Source organism: Equus asinus, chromosome 2, assembly GCF_041296235.1.
Source record: "Equus asinus isolate D_3611 breed Donkey chromosome 2, EquAss-T2T_v2, whole genome shotgun sequence".
Taxonomy (NCBI): Eukaryota; Metazoa; Chordata; class Mammalia; order Perissodactyla; family Equidae; genus Equus; species Equus asinus.
In genome coordinates this window covers 147,214,256-147,228,583 of record NC_091791.1, presented here as the reverse complement: position 1 = coordinate 147,228,583, position 14,328 = coordinate 147,214,256, and the positions used below count along the sequence as shown (strand labels likewise).

The 14,328-nt window shown below is 38.8% G+C and overlaps 1 protein-coding gene across 8 annotated transcripts in view; it reads right to left on the bottom strand.

Annotated features, from left to right (window-relative positions):
* Nucleotides 1-14,328, bottom strand: part of ATP8B4 (ATPase phospholipid transporting 8B4 (putative)) — a 216,204-nt gene that overhangs the window by 99,307 nt on the left and 102,569 nt on the right. For all 8 annotated transcript variants that reach the window (XR_011499559.1, XM_044764905.2, XM_044764906.2 and 5 more), the window contains 2 exons: nt 8,571-8,641; nt 4,955-5,037 (listed from right to left, as the gene is read on the bottom strand). Coding sequence is in view for 7 of the 8 variants with exons in the window: in XM_044764905.2 (XP_044620840.1) it covers nt 4,955-5,037; nt 8,571-8,641 (154 nt within the window). In the remaining variant the exon portion in view is untranslated. The remainder of the gene's footprint in view (nt 1-4,954; nt 5,038-8,570; nt 8,642-14,328) is intronic.

Here is a 14,328-nt window from a genome sequence, read left to right as displayed (position 1 = left end):
TAACCACTGTATCCCCAGGCTTAGCAAATCCCTTAGCATTGTGTTATTTAACAATTTATATTTACGTATTTACATATTCTACATTTGCTGAATGAACAAGTGAATGAACAGATTACTGAGTAAATGAATGAAAAAGAGCTCATGCCATGTCTCAGGAGGCCACCAACAAGACACTGTCCTTGGGTTTCCATGCAAAAGTGGGGAGGCAGGGAGACTTACCAGAGACATCCTGGGACCCTTTCCATCTCAGATTTGTCCCTTGGTGTTCCCAATTTGGAGTCCCCAGTGGGGACTTCTCTAGGGATAGGAGTGGAACACTCAGGTCTTCAGATACTTGGAAGATGTGCACTTATGATACAAGGACAGAAAATTGTAGTTTGGTGCTAGAGAAAGTATTTTGGCAAGTCTCAGAAGAAAAACCACACAGTAACTAAAAGCAAAAATAATGCCATACCCAGATATGCCCAGAAGTCACAAACGTACAGATATACTTAGCACAGACAAAGCATGGGAAAGGGTGTGCCTCCCATATCTGATTCATCTCTTAGACCTTGCCACGGAGACAGGGTATTTCCAAAGGTACACAATGCTGATATCACACTTTCAATTTAAACTAAAGGATGCAAAATCTGGTTTTAATTCCCATCACTCAAGGAAGTCTTTTCTGGTCACCAAAGGAAAACCTGAAATCTATTGATACCCCATTATGACAAAGGTGAACGGAGAAGACAACACAGAGGGAGTAGAAAAATAATGGGGGAGTGAAAGGACCAAAAGAACCTGGATAATACATGTGGAGATATTTTATATTGTATCTTGTTCTTAGGAGGTGCTTAACATATAGACTTAATAAACTAATTAATAAGGAGAGAGTGACAAAAACAGAAAAGATAAAGAATTTCAGAAAAAGATATGATGCGGGTAGAGAAAATAGACTAATATAAAGGGTGGGAGAGGAAGATGGAAAAAGAATAGTAAGAAAGAACGCAAAAAGGGAGGAAAGGAAAGAGGAATGGTGAAATAGGGTAGTTATAGAAATGTGTGTGTGTGTGTGTAGTGTGTTGTGTGTTAGAGAGGCAGAGAGAGATGGAAATTAAAGTGTGTAAACTAGGCTTGGAAAGAAAGGAATGGAAGAAAAGTTGAAGGGTATAGGTGAGCAAGAGAAATCGTGGGAAGGATTAAGGGTTTGTTAACTGTCCCAACTCTTTCACAGACTTTTCCATACCACATCTTGCACCACTCTCTTGGTCTTTAAATTTGGCTGCTAACAGGGGAAATCTAATCTGTATATTGTGTCTAATTTGTTTCCCCTTATGCCTCTATTTATTCTTCAAATGCTTTCTTGGAAATAGGAAATCTCATTTTAATAAAGCTAAACCCGCAAAACACCCCATTGCCTTGAACTTTAAGACAGATTGAGATTCAACCCAAGATTTAACAAGCGAAAGAGTAAATTTAGCAGAAACCTGGTTCTCAGCGCAGATGTGTACCAGCCTCATGAATCTGGCATTACACGTTCTCTGAAAAGTGAGCACAGTTTAAGTATGAATACTAGAAAAGAGAGGTCTGTGTTGTCTTTGTTTGGGAAAACAATTACACATTAGAGATTTGGTGAGCTACCTATGCTGTGTGAAGTAAATTCAAGCCGCATCTAGCAAGTAATACTTATTAATGCACTTTAAAATACATCTTGTGAAGTGTTAAGAAAGGTTATTTCTATTAAGCAAGACCTTCAGCCTCTCAGGAGCTGTGCCATCCCACCTGTAACAAAGGAGTTGTTTCAGATGAGGAAGGTTTTCTTGCTTCAGCCTGAGTAGCACCACTTGTATTGGTTTAAATTGGGGGCTTCTTTGTTAAATTTTGTTTGAATAAAGGATTCGAAGTAAAGACCATATAAAAGCGCCACACGGAGGACTCCTCTCCCAGCCACCTGCCCTCCAGCCCTCTTGCTTAGTCCTACAAGTTCCCGTCAGGAAGCTTCCTCCTCACCCATCATTTGCATCCTTTCACACTCCATTCTCAACCCCTTTACCTTAGGCCCTTCCTTTGCTCTCCCCTGTCTTTCTGGGGCCTGATGGTGCTCTCAGGCAGTTGCAGCCCCTTATTCATTCATTCATCAAGTATTTATTGAGCATCCAGTATGTGCTAGGCATTGTTCGAGGAGTTTGGCATATATCAGTTAACAAAACAAAGATCCCTGTGCAGCTTGCATTGCAGCAGGTAGAGATGAACAATAAATAATAAACTTAGAAGTTAAGTGAGTGATAGAGTATGCCAGATGGTGGTAGGTGCTATAAGAAAGAGACAAAGTTGAGTGGGATGGCAGGGATTGAGAGTGTGAGGAGCCATGCTGACAAGGGGGATTCTCTGCCCCATTCCTGCAGTTCCACATAAGAAATCCACCTTATCCAGCCTGGCCCTTAGACACCATCCTATCATTGACTGACAGTCGAGTTCTTGGAGGGTGTGGTAGAGACACCACTCAACAAATATCCTTACTTGTTATTTCTCAACCTCCCTTGCAGTTAGGTTGGGCCCATGTGACTCATGCTCCCCAATGAATTGTGAGAGGAAGAAGTAGTTAAAAGTTACTATGTCTCTTTCATCTCATCCTTACTTTGATATGCTGACCTTAGAGGCCATTCGTCCAGGGACCAAGGCTACAAGATGAAGGAGGCCAACTGACCTGCATCAGAATGTGACATAATTGGTGAAGCCACCACGGAAAGGAGTATGGAGATCCCTCAAAAAATTAAAAATAGAGCTACCATATGATCCAGCTATCCCACTTCTGAGTATTTATCTAAAGAACAAACCAACACTAATTCAAAAAGACATACGCACCCCTACCTATGTTCACTGCAGCATTATTTACAACAGCCAATACTTGGAAACAACATAAGTGCCCATCAACAGATGAATGGATAAATAAGATGTGTGTGTGTATACATATATACACAATGGAATACTATTCAGCTATTAAAAAAGATGCAATCTTGCCATGTGCAACAACATGGATGGACCTTGAAGGTATTATGCCATGCGAAATAAATCAGATGGAGAAAGATATATATCATATGATTTCACTCATATGTGGAAGATAAAAACAACAACAAACAAACACATAGATATAGAGAACAGACTGGTGGTCACCAGAGGGGAAGCAGGGTAGGGGCAGGGTGAAAGGAGTAAAGGAGCCCATGTGTACGATGACAGATGGCAACTAGACAGACTTTTGGTGGCGAACACAATGTAATCTATACACAGGTCAAACTATAATGAGGTATACCTGAAATTTATATAATGTTATATACAAATGTTACCTCAATAATAAAAAAGAGAACGTGACTTTAGCAAGAAATAGACCTTTACTGTTTATGTCACTAAGATTTCAGGGTTGTCTGTAACTGTGTCATAGTGTAGACTATCTGGTCCAACGTCTATGAAACTAGACGAACTAGATACAGATAACAATCATTTTCAACATCTATGAAACTAGGCGAACTAGATACAGATAACAATCATTTTCTGTTTTTTGATGGTACAGAATACTAAAAATCACAGATTTCTATCTCCTCATAGATTGATAGAGGTATAAAGGTACAATTCTGCCAGGAAATAGACGAGTAATGATAAATTATATTTAAGTTGCCTACTTCTAGGGCTCCATAAATATTCTATGAGGTATTGCAAGCAAGTATTTTGATTCATGAACACAATTTACTTTTCTTAGATTCACATAACAGCAAAATCTCATTGACAAAATTACTTAGTAGAAAATGTGTAATTTGTTTTAATCTAATCAAAATATTTCTTGGGTCACTCAAAGTTTCTTGGCTATTCCACTGACTTAAATCACAACTGGAGGAATATTTTTTTCTATAAACTGCACTCATTTAAGAGAGATTAAAACATTAACAGAATCCAGATGAAGTTTACACAGAAATGCAAAGCACAAGTAATATAAGTTCTAAGCTGTGTCCTGGAGAAACTCTATAATGTAAATTTGCCTGTGCTTTAACTTAAGGGATCATGCTAAGACCCTTGTCCACATTTTCCTCTCCAAAAACAACATTTTGGAAGATAGTCTCAAACTCATAAAGATTCATTAATAAATAAAGCCAATCTGTATGCAAATATTGACACAAAGCCAGACATTCAAGTGCACAAAGCAAGAGACCATTGAGGGGTAGCAGGAGACCCCAAAGATTCTCCCACAGCCTGTCATGGTGCCTACAATCCTACTAGTAATGGCTCTTTCCTTTGATTTTTGATAGATTTTGTTTCTCTGGGGCAGCTTTAACAGAAAGGAACAAGACACAACTGGAAAGAACAGGCAAGGGAAACCACACTGAGGAGCAAGGGGCCGCAGTGAAGGGTGTGAAGATGGTGATAACAAAACCATGGTCTAAAAATAAAGAGGAACAGCTGACCAAGTGATTAATAAATCAGAATATTCTTCCTGAACTTCTACTATCTTTAAGATATTATGCCAGGCACTATGCCAAGTTGCAGAAATACATGAGGCAGGATTACTAGCTTTGTGAATTTTGTAGTCTAGTGTTTGGCCTTTGTTACGGAGCCAGGGAATAAATCAATGGTTAGACCTAGAGCTAGAAATAAAATTGTGGCCCATACTCATCCTCAGCAGGTATGCACAGGGCTCCAGGGAGGCGCAAGTTCAGACATAAAGGGAATGGCAAGTAAAGGACTAGAGGGAACAAGATCTAGAGAAGAGAGAACAAGGATGAAGTGAATGATGAACTGACAAAACCATTCTCCCCTTGGTAAACATTTTTACTCTTTAGCATGAGAAGAGATTACAGAATTTGATGCCTGGAGAATTCTATTTCCTTCCACCAAATAAAAAGAAACATAAATTGCATTTTAGATAATTAGTTTGCTACATCCTTTTTGGTTATGAGATTTTTGTTTGTCTGTTTTAAACACTTACCATCAAACTTTGCAAGTCTGCTAATATCTGCTCCAAGTTCTGAGGTAACTGCTAGTGCATGGCGAACTTTAAGGTTTGTTTCCCTGTGAAATTAATTGACACGACATAAATTTTTATATAGAACAGCCCAACAGCGTCTTACATAAGGCAATCAGGCAGGTGCCATACATGCAAAATTCAACACAAGAGAATCAAGAAACTCCCTTTGAATGTCATTCACACCTCTCACCCTGTCTTAGGAAAGTGGATAGGGCTTTGCAGGCTGCTGAGAGTTGGCATTGCACCCACAGCACATCTGTATAACAACACAGTAATCCCTGTTGCTATTTGAAAGAACAGAGGACACAATAAATATGGTTTCATTTGAACCTACTCAGATATCATGCATGAGTTACAAAACACATTAGGAATGGGAATACAGTTGCCAAATAAAGGAGTCCAGTATCACTCCAGAGTCTATTATCTAAGTAAGAGTTTTACTTGCAAAAGATGGTCACGGCTAATTTCACAGTAGCTGAATTTAAATGGAAAAGGAATACAGCTTTCCTTTTCTTGGAGAATCAAGTGAAGAATCCCATAAGTCTAGAATCATACAACCAGACAGGAACTCAGTGGGTCATAGTGAGCTGGTCATCTTCCTCTAGGCAGGATCACACATACACTGGACAGTTGGCTGTCTGGTATTCATGAAATGACCGGCAGTGAAGATCTATGACCATTACTCATGTCTTGTGTATAAAAGCTTGCCGTGTCAGTTTTCTCACTGAGTTCAACCTAATTCTCTTCTACTGTAGCTTAACATCATCTGTCAGAGTTCTATCTTTTATGGAAATGTTTAGTGATGCATTCATTCAGTCAACAAATATTGACTGAATACATACCATAGTCACTCGTGATACTCAATGCTGCCCCTCAAGGATTATTGTCCTCTTGAGGGAAACTTGCTAAAAAAGCAAGTATCACCATTTGGAAGTACATGCCAAGCCATGAAATAGTTGAATTTAGAGAACCAAGAAGCAGGTACTTGAGAGGGCATTTAATCTAAAATTCCCATAAATGAGTTTTACCTGATTAATACCTTCAACGTCCTATCATACTCTTCTTTATCTGCCTCAGTATCTTGATAAAATTCAAAATTATTTTCAGCATAAGAAATAACACAGAAAGATCCTCTGTACCCTTTACCTGATTTCCCCTAATGGTAACATCTTGCAAAACCATATCACAGTATCACAACCAGGATACTGACATTGACACAGTCAAGATACAGAACATTCCATCACCACACGGATTCCTCGGGTTGCCCTTTGTAGACACACCCACTTCCCTGCCTCCTCCAACCCATCCTTAACTCCTGGCAACCATTAATCTGTTGTCCATTTCTATTATTTTGCCCTTTTAAGAATGTTATAGAAGTGGAATCATACAGAATGTGACCTTTTGGGATTGGCTTTCTTTACTCAACATAATTCTCTGAAGATTCATCCAGGTTGTTGCATATATCAATAGTTCATTCCTTTTTATTGTTCAGTAATATTCCATGATATGGATGTACCACAATTTGTTCAACCATTCACCTGCTGAAGGACATATAAGTTGTTTCTAGTTTGGGGATGTTTCAAATGAAGCTGCCATAAACATTTGCGTGCACGTTTTTGTGTTAACATAAGTCTTCATTTCTCTGGGATAAATGCCTAGGAGTGAAATTGCTGGCTTGTATGGTAATCACATGTTTAGGTTTTTAAGAAACTGTCAAACTGTTTTCTAGAGTGATTGTAGCATTTTACATTCCCGTCAGCAATGTGTGAGTGATCCTGTTTCTCTACATCCTTGTCAGCATTTGGAATTGTCACTATTTTTCATTTTAGCCACTCCAATAGGTGTGTAGTGATATCTCATTGTGGTTTCAATTTTAATTTCCCTAATGGCTAATAATGTTGAACATCTTTTCATGTGCTTACTTGCCATCCATATGTCATCTTTGGTGAAATGTCCCTTCATGTCATTTGCCAATTTTCTAAGTAGATTGTTTGGTTTTTTACTGTTGAGTTTTGAGCATTTTTCATTTATTCAAGATACAAGTCCTATGTCAGACAGACAGTCTGAAAATGTTTTCTCTTAATCTGTAGCTTATTTTGTCATCCTCTTAGCAGGGCCTTTTGCACAGCAAAAATTTTTAATTTGATGAAGTCCAGTTTTTCAAATTTTCCTTTTAAAGATTATGCTTTTTGCGTCAAGTCTAAGAACTCTTAGACTAGCCCTGGATCTCAAAGATTTTCTCCTATGCTTTTTCTCAAAAGTTTTATGGTTTTAGGTCTTACATTTGAATTCAATTTTCTTAATAGTTATAGGGCTATTCAAATTCTCCATTTCATATTGAGTGAGCTGTGATTGTTTTTGGACAAAGTGGTCCATTTCATCTAAGTTGTTAAATTTATGTATATGGAGCTGTTTGTAGTACTTCCTTACTCTTGTGATGTCTTCAGGATCTGTTGCAATATCTCCTAGTTCATTCATGACATTGTTAATTTGCATCATCTCTCTTTTTTCCTTTTTCAGCCTTCCTAAAAGTTTGTCGATTTTAATGATGTTTACAAAGAGTCAGCTCTTTGTTTCATTGATTTTCTCCATTGTTTCTCCGTTTTCAAGTTCACTGATTTCTGCTTTTGTCTTTATTTCTTTCCTTCAGCTTGCTTTGCATCTAATTTACTATTTTCTAGGTTCTTGAGATGAGAGATTAGATTATTGATTTGAGACTTTTTTCTTTTCAAGTGTATGTATTTCGTGCTGTAAGTTTCCCTATCAGCACTATTTTAGCTTCTGCCCAAACCAGAGGTAGGATCACACAGGCCAAACTCTATTTCAATAGCCCAATACGACAAGGATTTGGGAAGAAGCGGTTAAAACCATAGGCTCTTTTGTCAGACTGCCAGGTTTGAGCCCTGGGCTCACTCTTTAGAAGTATGGGACAAATTAGTTAATCTCTCTAAGCCTTGGTTTTCTCATCTGTACAATGGGGCTTATATAGTACTTATGCCAGGATTAAATGATAAAATCCATCTAAAGAATATATACAGTATCTTTAAAACGTAAGCATTCAATAAATGTTTTTATGCCAGACAGGCAAATTGAATCCCCTGAAACAGAACTGCTATTTGGTCTATACCTAAATTCTCAATTAACATCAATGTCAAAACTCCATTTCTCTCTTCTCTTTCTACGACTTCATTTCACCCAGTTCCAAAAGATCGCCTTCTAAGTAACAACAGTGCTTCTTTCCTCAGGGACTCTTGATCAATACTTCTCTCATTTTCCTTAGAGAATCACTTAAATTTTTTTAAAAAGGCCTTTCTAAGGAATCTCAGTGAAGAGTCTTGTGTAAAATTTATTCACATATACATGTTTAGCTCATATCTGAAAGAAAATAAATTCACAAAAAAAGACAGAGTTTTCAAAAGATCTGCAAAGCATTTAACGAATAGACTCTGCAAATTAGACTCCTATTTCTTCCAAGAAAATAAAATGAAGAATAAGGTTTAAGTCCTGTTTCTAAAGATATTGCTCTTAATTAAATTAAAAACCAGTCTACTGAATTATTCTAACTTTAATAACTTACCCATCAAGTTCAGCAGTTTCAATGTAACAGAGACCATGTGGCTCACTACTTGATAGGAGAAGCAGGTCAGCCTATTTAAAAAAATTGTGATAAAGAATAATTGAGAAGGGAAGACCGGTGGAAAACCTATGCTGTATCACTCTTCCACTACTAATCAGCCAGGAGAGCCTTAGAAAAGAGTGAGGGGGGTGAAATCCTGGTGCCCCCTCTGCCACACGCCCTGAATCAAACCCCTCCTCCACTTCCTGGTTCCTGTTTTGCAGGCCCCTGGCCTTCAGAACATAAGCAAGGGCAGGGGATAGCATCCAAATTAATAGCCACTTTATGTACTTTTTTGGCGAAAAATACCTAAAATTTTATTTTCTTGCTTTGATAATTACTCATGGAAAATATAAACTTTCCCCAATAAGTAAGACAACTGGAAATATTTATATGCACATCCTTTGATTCCCTAGTATGATCAGTTCACAGCAGGGGGCAGGCAAAAGAGATGAGGAAAGACCAATGAGAAGTAAGAGGAAATGGAAAACCATATAAAAAAATCAGAGAGGCAAGGAAATTTGAAAGAGAGAGAAAGATTAAAAGAAAAACAAAATAAAAAAGATAATCTAGAAAAAAGATGGTGGGGTGTAAGGATGGGGGAAGAGAAATAAAGAGGAGTGCCAAGCAAGAGGATGACATGGAAGAGAACACAGGGTAAAAGACAGTGGGGAACACTGAGAAAGCCAGGAGGCGGCCCTTCACAGAGATAAGTCATCCTATGTGGCTGTCATTTGAGCTTTGGAAATGCCCTATCACAACTCAGTTTTAGAAGGCTGGTAGCTTTCTATATTGGGAAACTGTTTATTTTATTTCAAATTTCAAAATTTATTTTCAAGTAGAGGGTTTTATGAAATTCTGAAGGATTTGAATGTCTAAAAAGAATTGACTAAAATTTTAGCAATTAATTTCGACACAGCAACCTAACAATTTTGTAGCTCTGTCTGAATGTATGATTGGCATTCCAAATCTGTGAAACTATCTTACTTTTGTTTTTTAAAATTTTAGAGTCTCCTCATCCTCAAGTCCTGGAGGTCAAATTTAGAATCAATCCACTCGTTTCATTGTCTCAAGCTTTAAATTTCCAACTCAAAAATAGGCGCTCTGTGTGTGTGTCTGTGTGTGTGTGTAGTTTTGTCTAAATTGTGATAAAACATAGCTGAAAAAAACCCCAGTGACAAGCCCCAAAAGGAATAAATGGGTTTGCATCATCAATGCCCTTCCGCATCTCTGGATGAAAGAGTCACACAAGGCTGTCATGGCAGAAATTTTTTTCTGACTTGACACAAGGGAACCAGAGCACACCCACTATAGAGAGAACGGGTGAAGAGTGTATGCCACTCTTGTGCCAAACGTTACCCATCTTGATTTTAAAAGGAAAAAGAATGTTCTTGAAAATTCCCCTTGGTCTTATTTGTCACATTTAGGTTTCAATGAATATGATAGCAACAGAGCTTCACGCTCTTTGGGTCTATACGGCTCCTCCCCTGAGCTTAAAAGGATCATTTTAAACAAAACCCAGAATTCTGTCATTCCTATCATCTGCAATTGAAAGCAGTTATGCAGTATAGAGAAAGACACCTATTTGTACCCCGGGTTGCTTTTCTTCTAAACTCTGCACAGTAAGAAGGATCCAACATTACCGTTTAATATTGAGCCCAGCTGCCTTAACACTTATATTTTGGGTAGACGAGAAGGGGATTCATTGTGCACAGGTGGCTCAGAACATGTGACGGAGGCACCACCACCGGGTGGCTGGATTCTATTCTGAGCAGTGGCTCAACGTCCTAGAGGCAGAAATGGAACTGTAAAGCCCACAGGTTCCTGGCTAACTCCTCCTGCTTGCTCTACCCCTGGGAACCTGGGACTTCTACCTTCCTACCTTCTACCTCCCCTGCCTCTTTCTGTCTCCTCCATTGTCACCTTTCTCTTTGATGTCCTCTGAACCCTCCTCCTCTTTCCCACTCCCTGATCTCAGTCCTGCCGCCGCGTCACTCATCCTCTGTTCTCCCTGCCCCACTGCGGAGCCTTGGGGTACCCCCTTTGCTAACTTCTCCCTTCGAGGTTTTCAATTCATGATAGCCGAGGAGGAAGTATGAAGGGGCAGGACCAGCAGAAGCATCTGGCAGAATAAGTGGTCAGCCCACTCATCATCAGGCAGTCCTGCCATTCCAAGTGCACTCAGTAATCATTCTGAAAAGGAAGGGCAAGAGAGCTGCAGTAATGGCCCTGTGAGTCCCTGGTCACCATTTGGTTCAGAACCGGGAATGGAGCAACGTATAGGTGGTCTTAAAAGCCCAGTAGCCCCATGACTCTGTGAGTCTCAGATCAGACCTCCTCAAGCTGATCCTTTCAGTATCTCTCAGGGGACCCAATTCCTAGTCAATCCAGAAACTTGTGTTTGAGTTGTAGGTGTTTATAATACCAATAGCCCATATTTAGTGAGGGCTTACTATGTGTCTGCACGCTCTGAAGAGCTTCACATGCAATATTTTATGTAACTCTCACAGAAACCCTCAGTGTAGGTCCTGCTGTTATCTCCACTTTACAGATGAGCAAAGTGAGGCCCAGAGAGGTTCAGTAATTTGTTGAGGCCACATAGTAAGTGGGGCACGAGGATATGAATCCAAGCAATCTAAAGCATACACAGCTGGGAGTACTAAAGCAAGTAAAAACCTCTTTCCTTCAACGATTTTACAGTTTAGTAAAAGCAGAATATGATAAGCGTTCTAAGGGTCTACTTAACTAAGTGCCAGGAGAGGAGTGCAAATGAGAAAGAGAGCACACCAGGTTGGTAATTGAGGAAGGGCCTCAAGGAAGACTCTGGATGGAATGGAAAGCAGGTTCCCCCAGGCAGAGTCACTAGCAGGACTAAAGAACAGGGAAGGGAAAGCATATTCTTGGAACTCACAAGCAAACAGTAGGTAATCCCAACCAGAACCAGCCTCAGACTCTCATTTGTACTTTCTTCTCTCAATTATCCGTGCCTTCCCCGCGCCCTGCCAGGGGAGGCTCAATCATGTCTCCTAAGAATGAAGTACTGTTTTCCAACAAAACGCCCCTTCCCCCACCCTCCACAGGCAACAAAAAGCCCAAGTAGCTGCCTCATGAAAACCTGAAATAAATATTCCAGTCAGAAGAAACTCGAAAAGAATCCACTGAACATCTTTGTGTACTCAGAGCCAATGACATTGTCCTCATAGGTTTATCAGGTATAATCAGTCTTTGTTGAATTAAAGAATAAATGAAGCAAAACCTCAAGTGATGATCACACCTAAAAGCTATAGAATTCTTTAAGGGTTTACAAAATGCTCTAACATAATTGTGTCTCCTTATTCTCTCAACAACCCTATGAGGGGGTAATTTCGTTCCCATTATACGGATAAGAAACCTGGGAAGGTCGTCTCTGGTCCCACAAGCACTAGATGAGCTAAATTAACTCAAGTAAAGCCCATAGCCTTTACAAAGTCTCGATGAGAACTCTATCACACCTAACTGAGGAACCCAAGGCTCCAAGAGATTGAACTGCGTACTCATGGCCACACAGAGCTTAAATGGCAGCGCTGGAACTAGAATTCAGAACTCCCATCCCAAAATGTATACTCTTCCCTCTGGTTGGCTACAAAATCACTGGAATACAACTGTGAAAAATGGAAAGCATTTTGCTTTATTTTATTTTGCCTTATTGGTGTCCAAAAACCAAAACTACAATGGTAAAAAAATATTGGGACAGCAGCTCCCTAACCTGATGGAAAGATAAATTTGCAGAATTAACTGGAACATTGTATTCAGATCTCCTTTTATTTTTTTTAAGCCATTCTCACACACAGAGTTCTTCTTTATCTTCTTTATAATCTACAATAATGTCTTTTCTTTTTTTTTGTAGCCCCAAAATAAAAATCCAAAATGGCTTATGCAGTATGAGTATACTTAAGGGAAAATATCTTGATAAGGACAAAAGTCAGAATGAAGTCATAAAAATGAAAATGTATAAGATTACAGGTAATATTTTTATTTAAAATTTAAATTTCAGATCCAGTAAATGCATGTTGAACATTAACATGAACTAGATATATTATTGTTTTTGTTTTTTATAATTAAAGTGAGTTGAGAAGAATAAGAAAAAGATGATGAGAAAGAAGAGAAGGAGAGGAGGAGAATAATAACGGACATCACGGCATTTACTTATGGATAGGTCCTTTCTTTGGTTGAAAAAGAATCCTTGCCCATATATTTCACCCCCACAAATGAGTAATTGCTTATAACCAGAACATGACTATTTGCTTTTTTTTAACATAGAAAATAGTGTATTGCACCTTTGCTATTTAGCAAGAAGCTTCTTCTTCAATACAGCTCAGACAAATCTTTAAAATTTAAAAGAATCTTTAAATGTAAATTTCAAAGTTTAAAAAAATCTTTCTCTGGAAGTTCCGAACTTTCTACTGTCTCACATATTTAAAAAATGGGCAGAGGAGAGTTTATTTGCAGAAATTAGAGTGAAACACGTAACTATGACTTGAAGCTATAAAACTTAAAACAACAAAGAGGGCAATTAGACCACAAAATGGCCTCTCTTGAAGGATGTCCAAGAAGGGTGCTGAAAAGGACAAGATGATAAGCACTCATGATGGGTCAAGAGAGAGGCAAGCCCACCCTTGGTCAGGACTGGAGTTTAGGTCAAATTAATCTTTCTTGCCCTTTCTTTTCTAAAGGTGAAAGTTTCAATTCCTGGAACAGAAGAATTCCTTTGTTTTAAAACAAAAATTTTACTATTGTAAACACCTAAAACTTGAACGCCCTTTTGTGGAGGCGATCAGAGGATGCATTTTTAGATAAGCTAAACAATTAAATTCATGTAGTGTTCAAATATGCTCATGTCCAATAAGGGGTTTATTTCTACCACCAGATAAAAAAAGCAAAACAAAACAAGAGCATGCTGTCAAGGAGCGGGGGAAGGTCTGCCTGGCTCCCAGGGTCCGAGTTCTGGCGAAATCAAGACCTCTACAGTACGTTTTTCTCACACAGTTTACTTGATTCTTCTAAGGCAAGTCAATTTCATTGTGATAATTGAGTTATACTCTGTACTTTTATTCCTGGGCCTAAAATAAACTAGGAGCTCTGGAAATTCAGCCCAAATGTGTTTTAGAATTAAAAGAGAATTTAAGGGCAGTAGGGGTTCCTTATCTGGAAAACAAAGGTAACTTCTAAACATGCAAGCTAATTAGCCATTCCAGGCAAGCTCCCTTCCTTGCTTACAGTGCACTGATAAGGTGACATAAATCAAGTTAAATGTTTTAATTTTGGACAGCTAAAGGTCATGCATTGGCATTGGGTGCAACATTCTGTGATCACTGCAATTCCAGCATCCAAGTCTGGAGGCCCTAATGTGGAAGCCCAGGCTCAAGGCAATTAGGGCGACTGTTCTAATAGAGTCAGGAGTAGCATATGGTAATGGTTAGTGGTTAGGAATAAGATCAAAACCCACAGGGCCTGGGTTTAACTCTTGGCTCTTCTGTTGACAAGCTATTCGATGGCATTGTGCCACTGCTTTCTTATCTGTAAAATAGGAACAATAATAATAGTACATAACCTGCCCTCATTGGGCTAATGTGCACATTAAATGAGTTGTCATATAAAGAGTCTGTAATATTGTCCAGTGCATGGCCTAAGCTGTATCAATAAATGCTAGCTGTTATCATCACGATCTTCGTGACGTGGT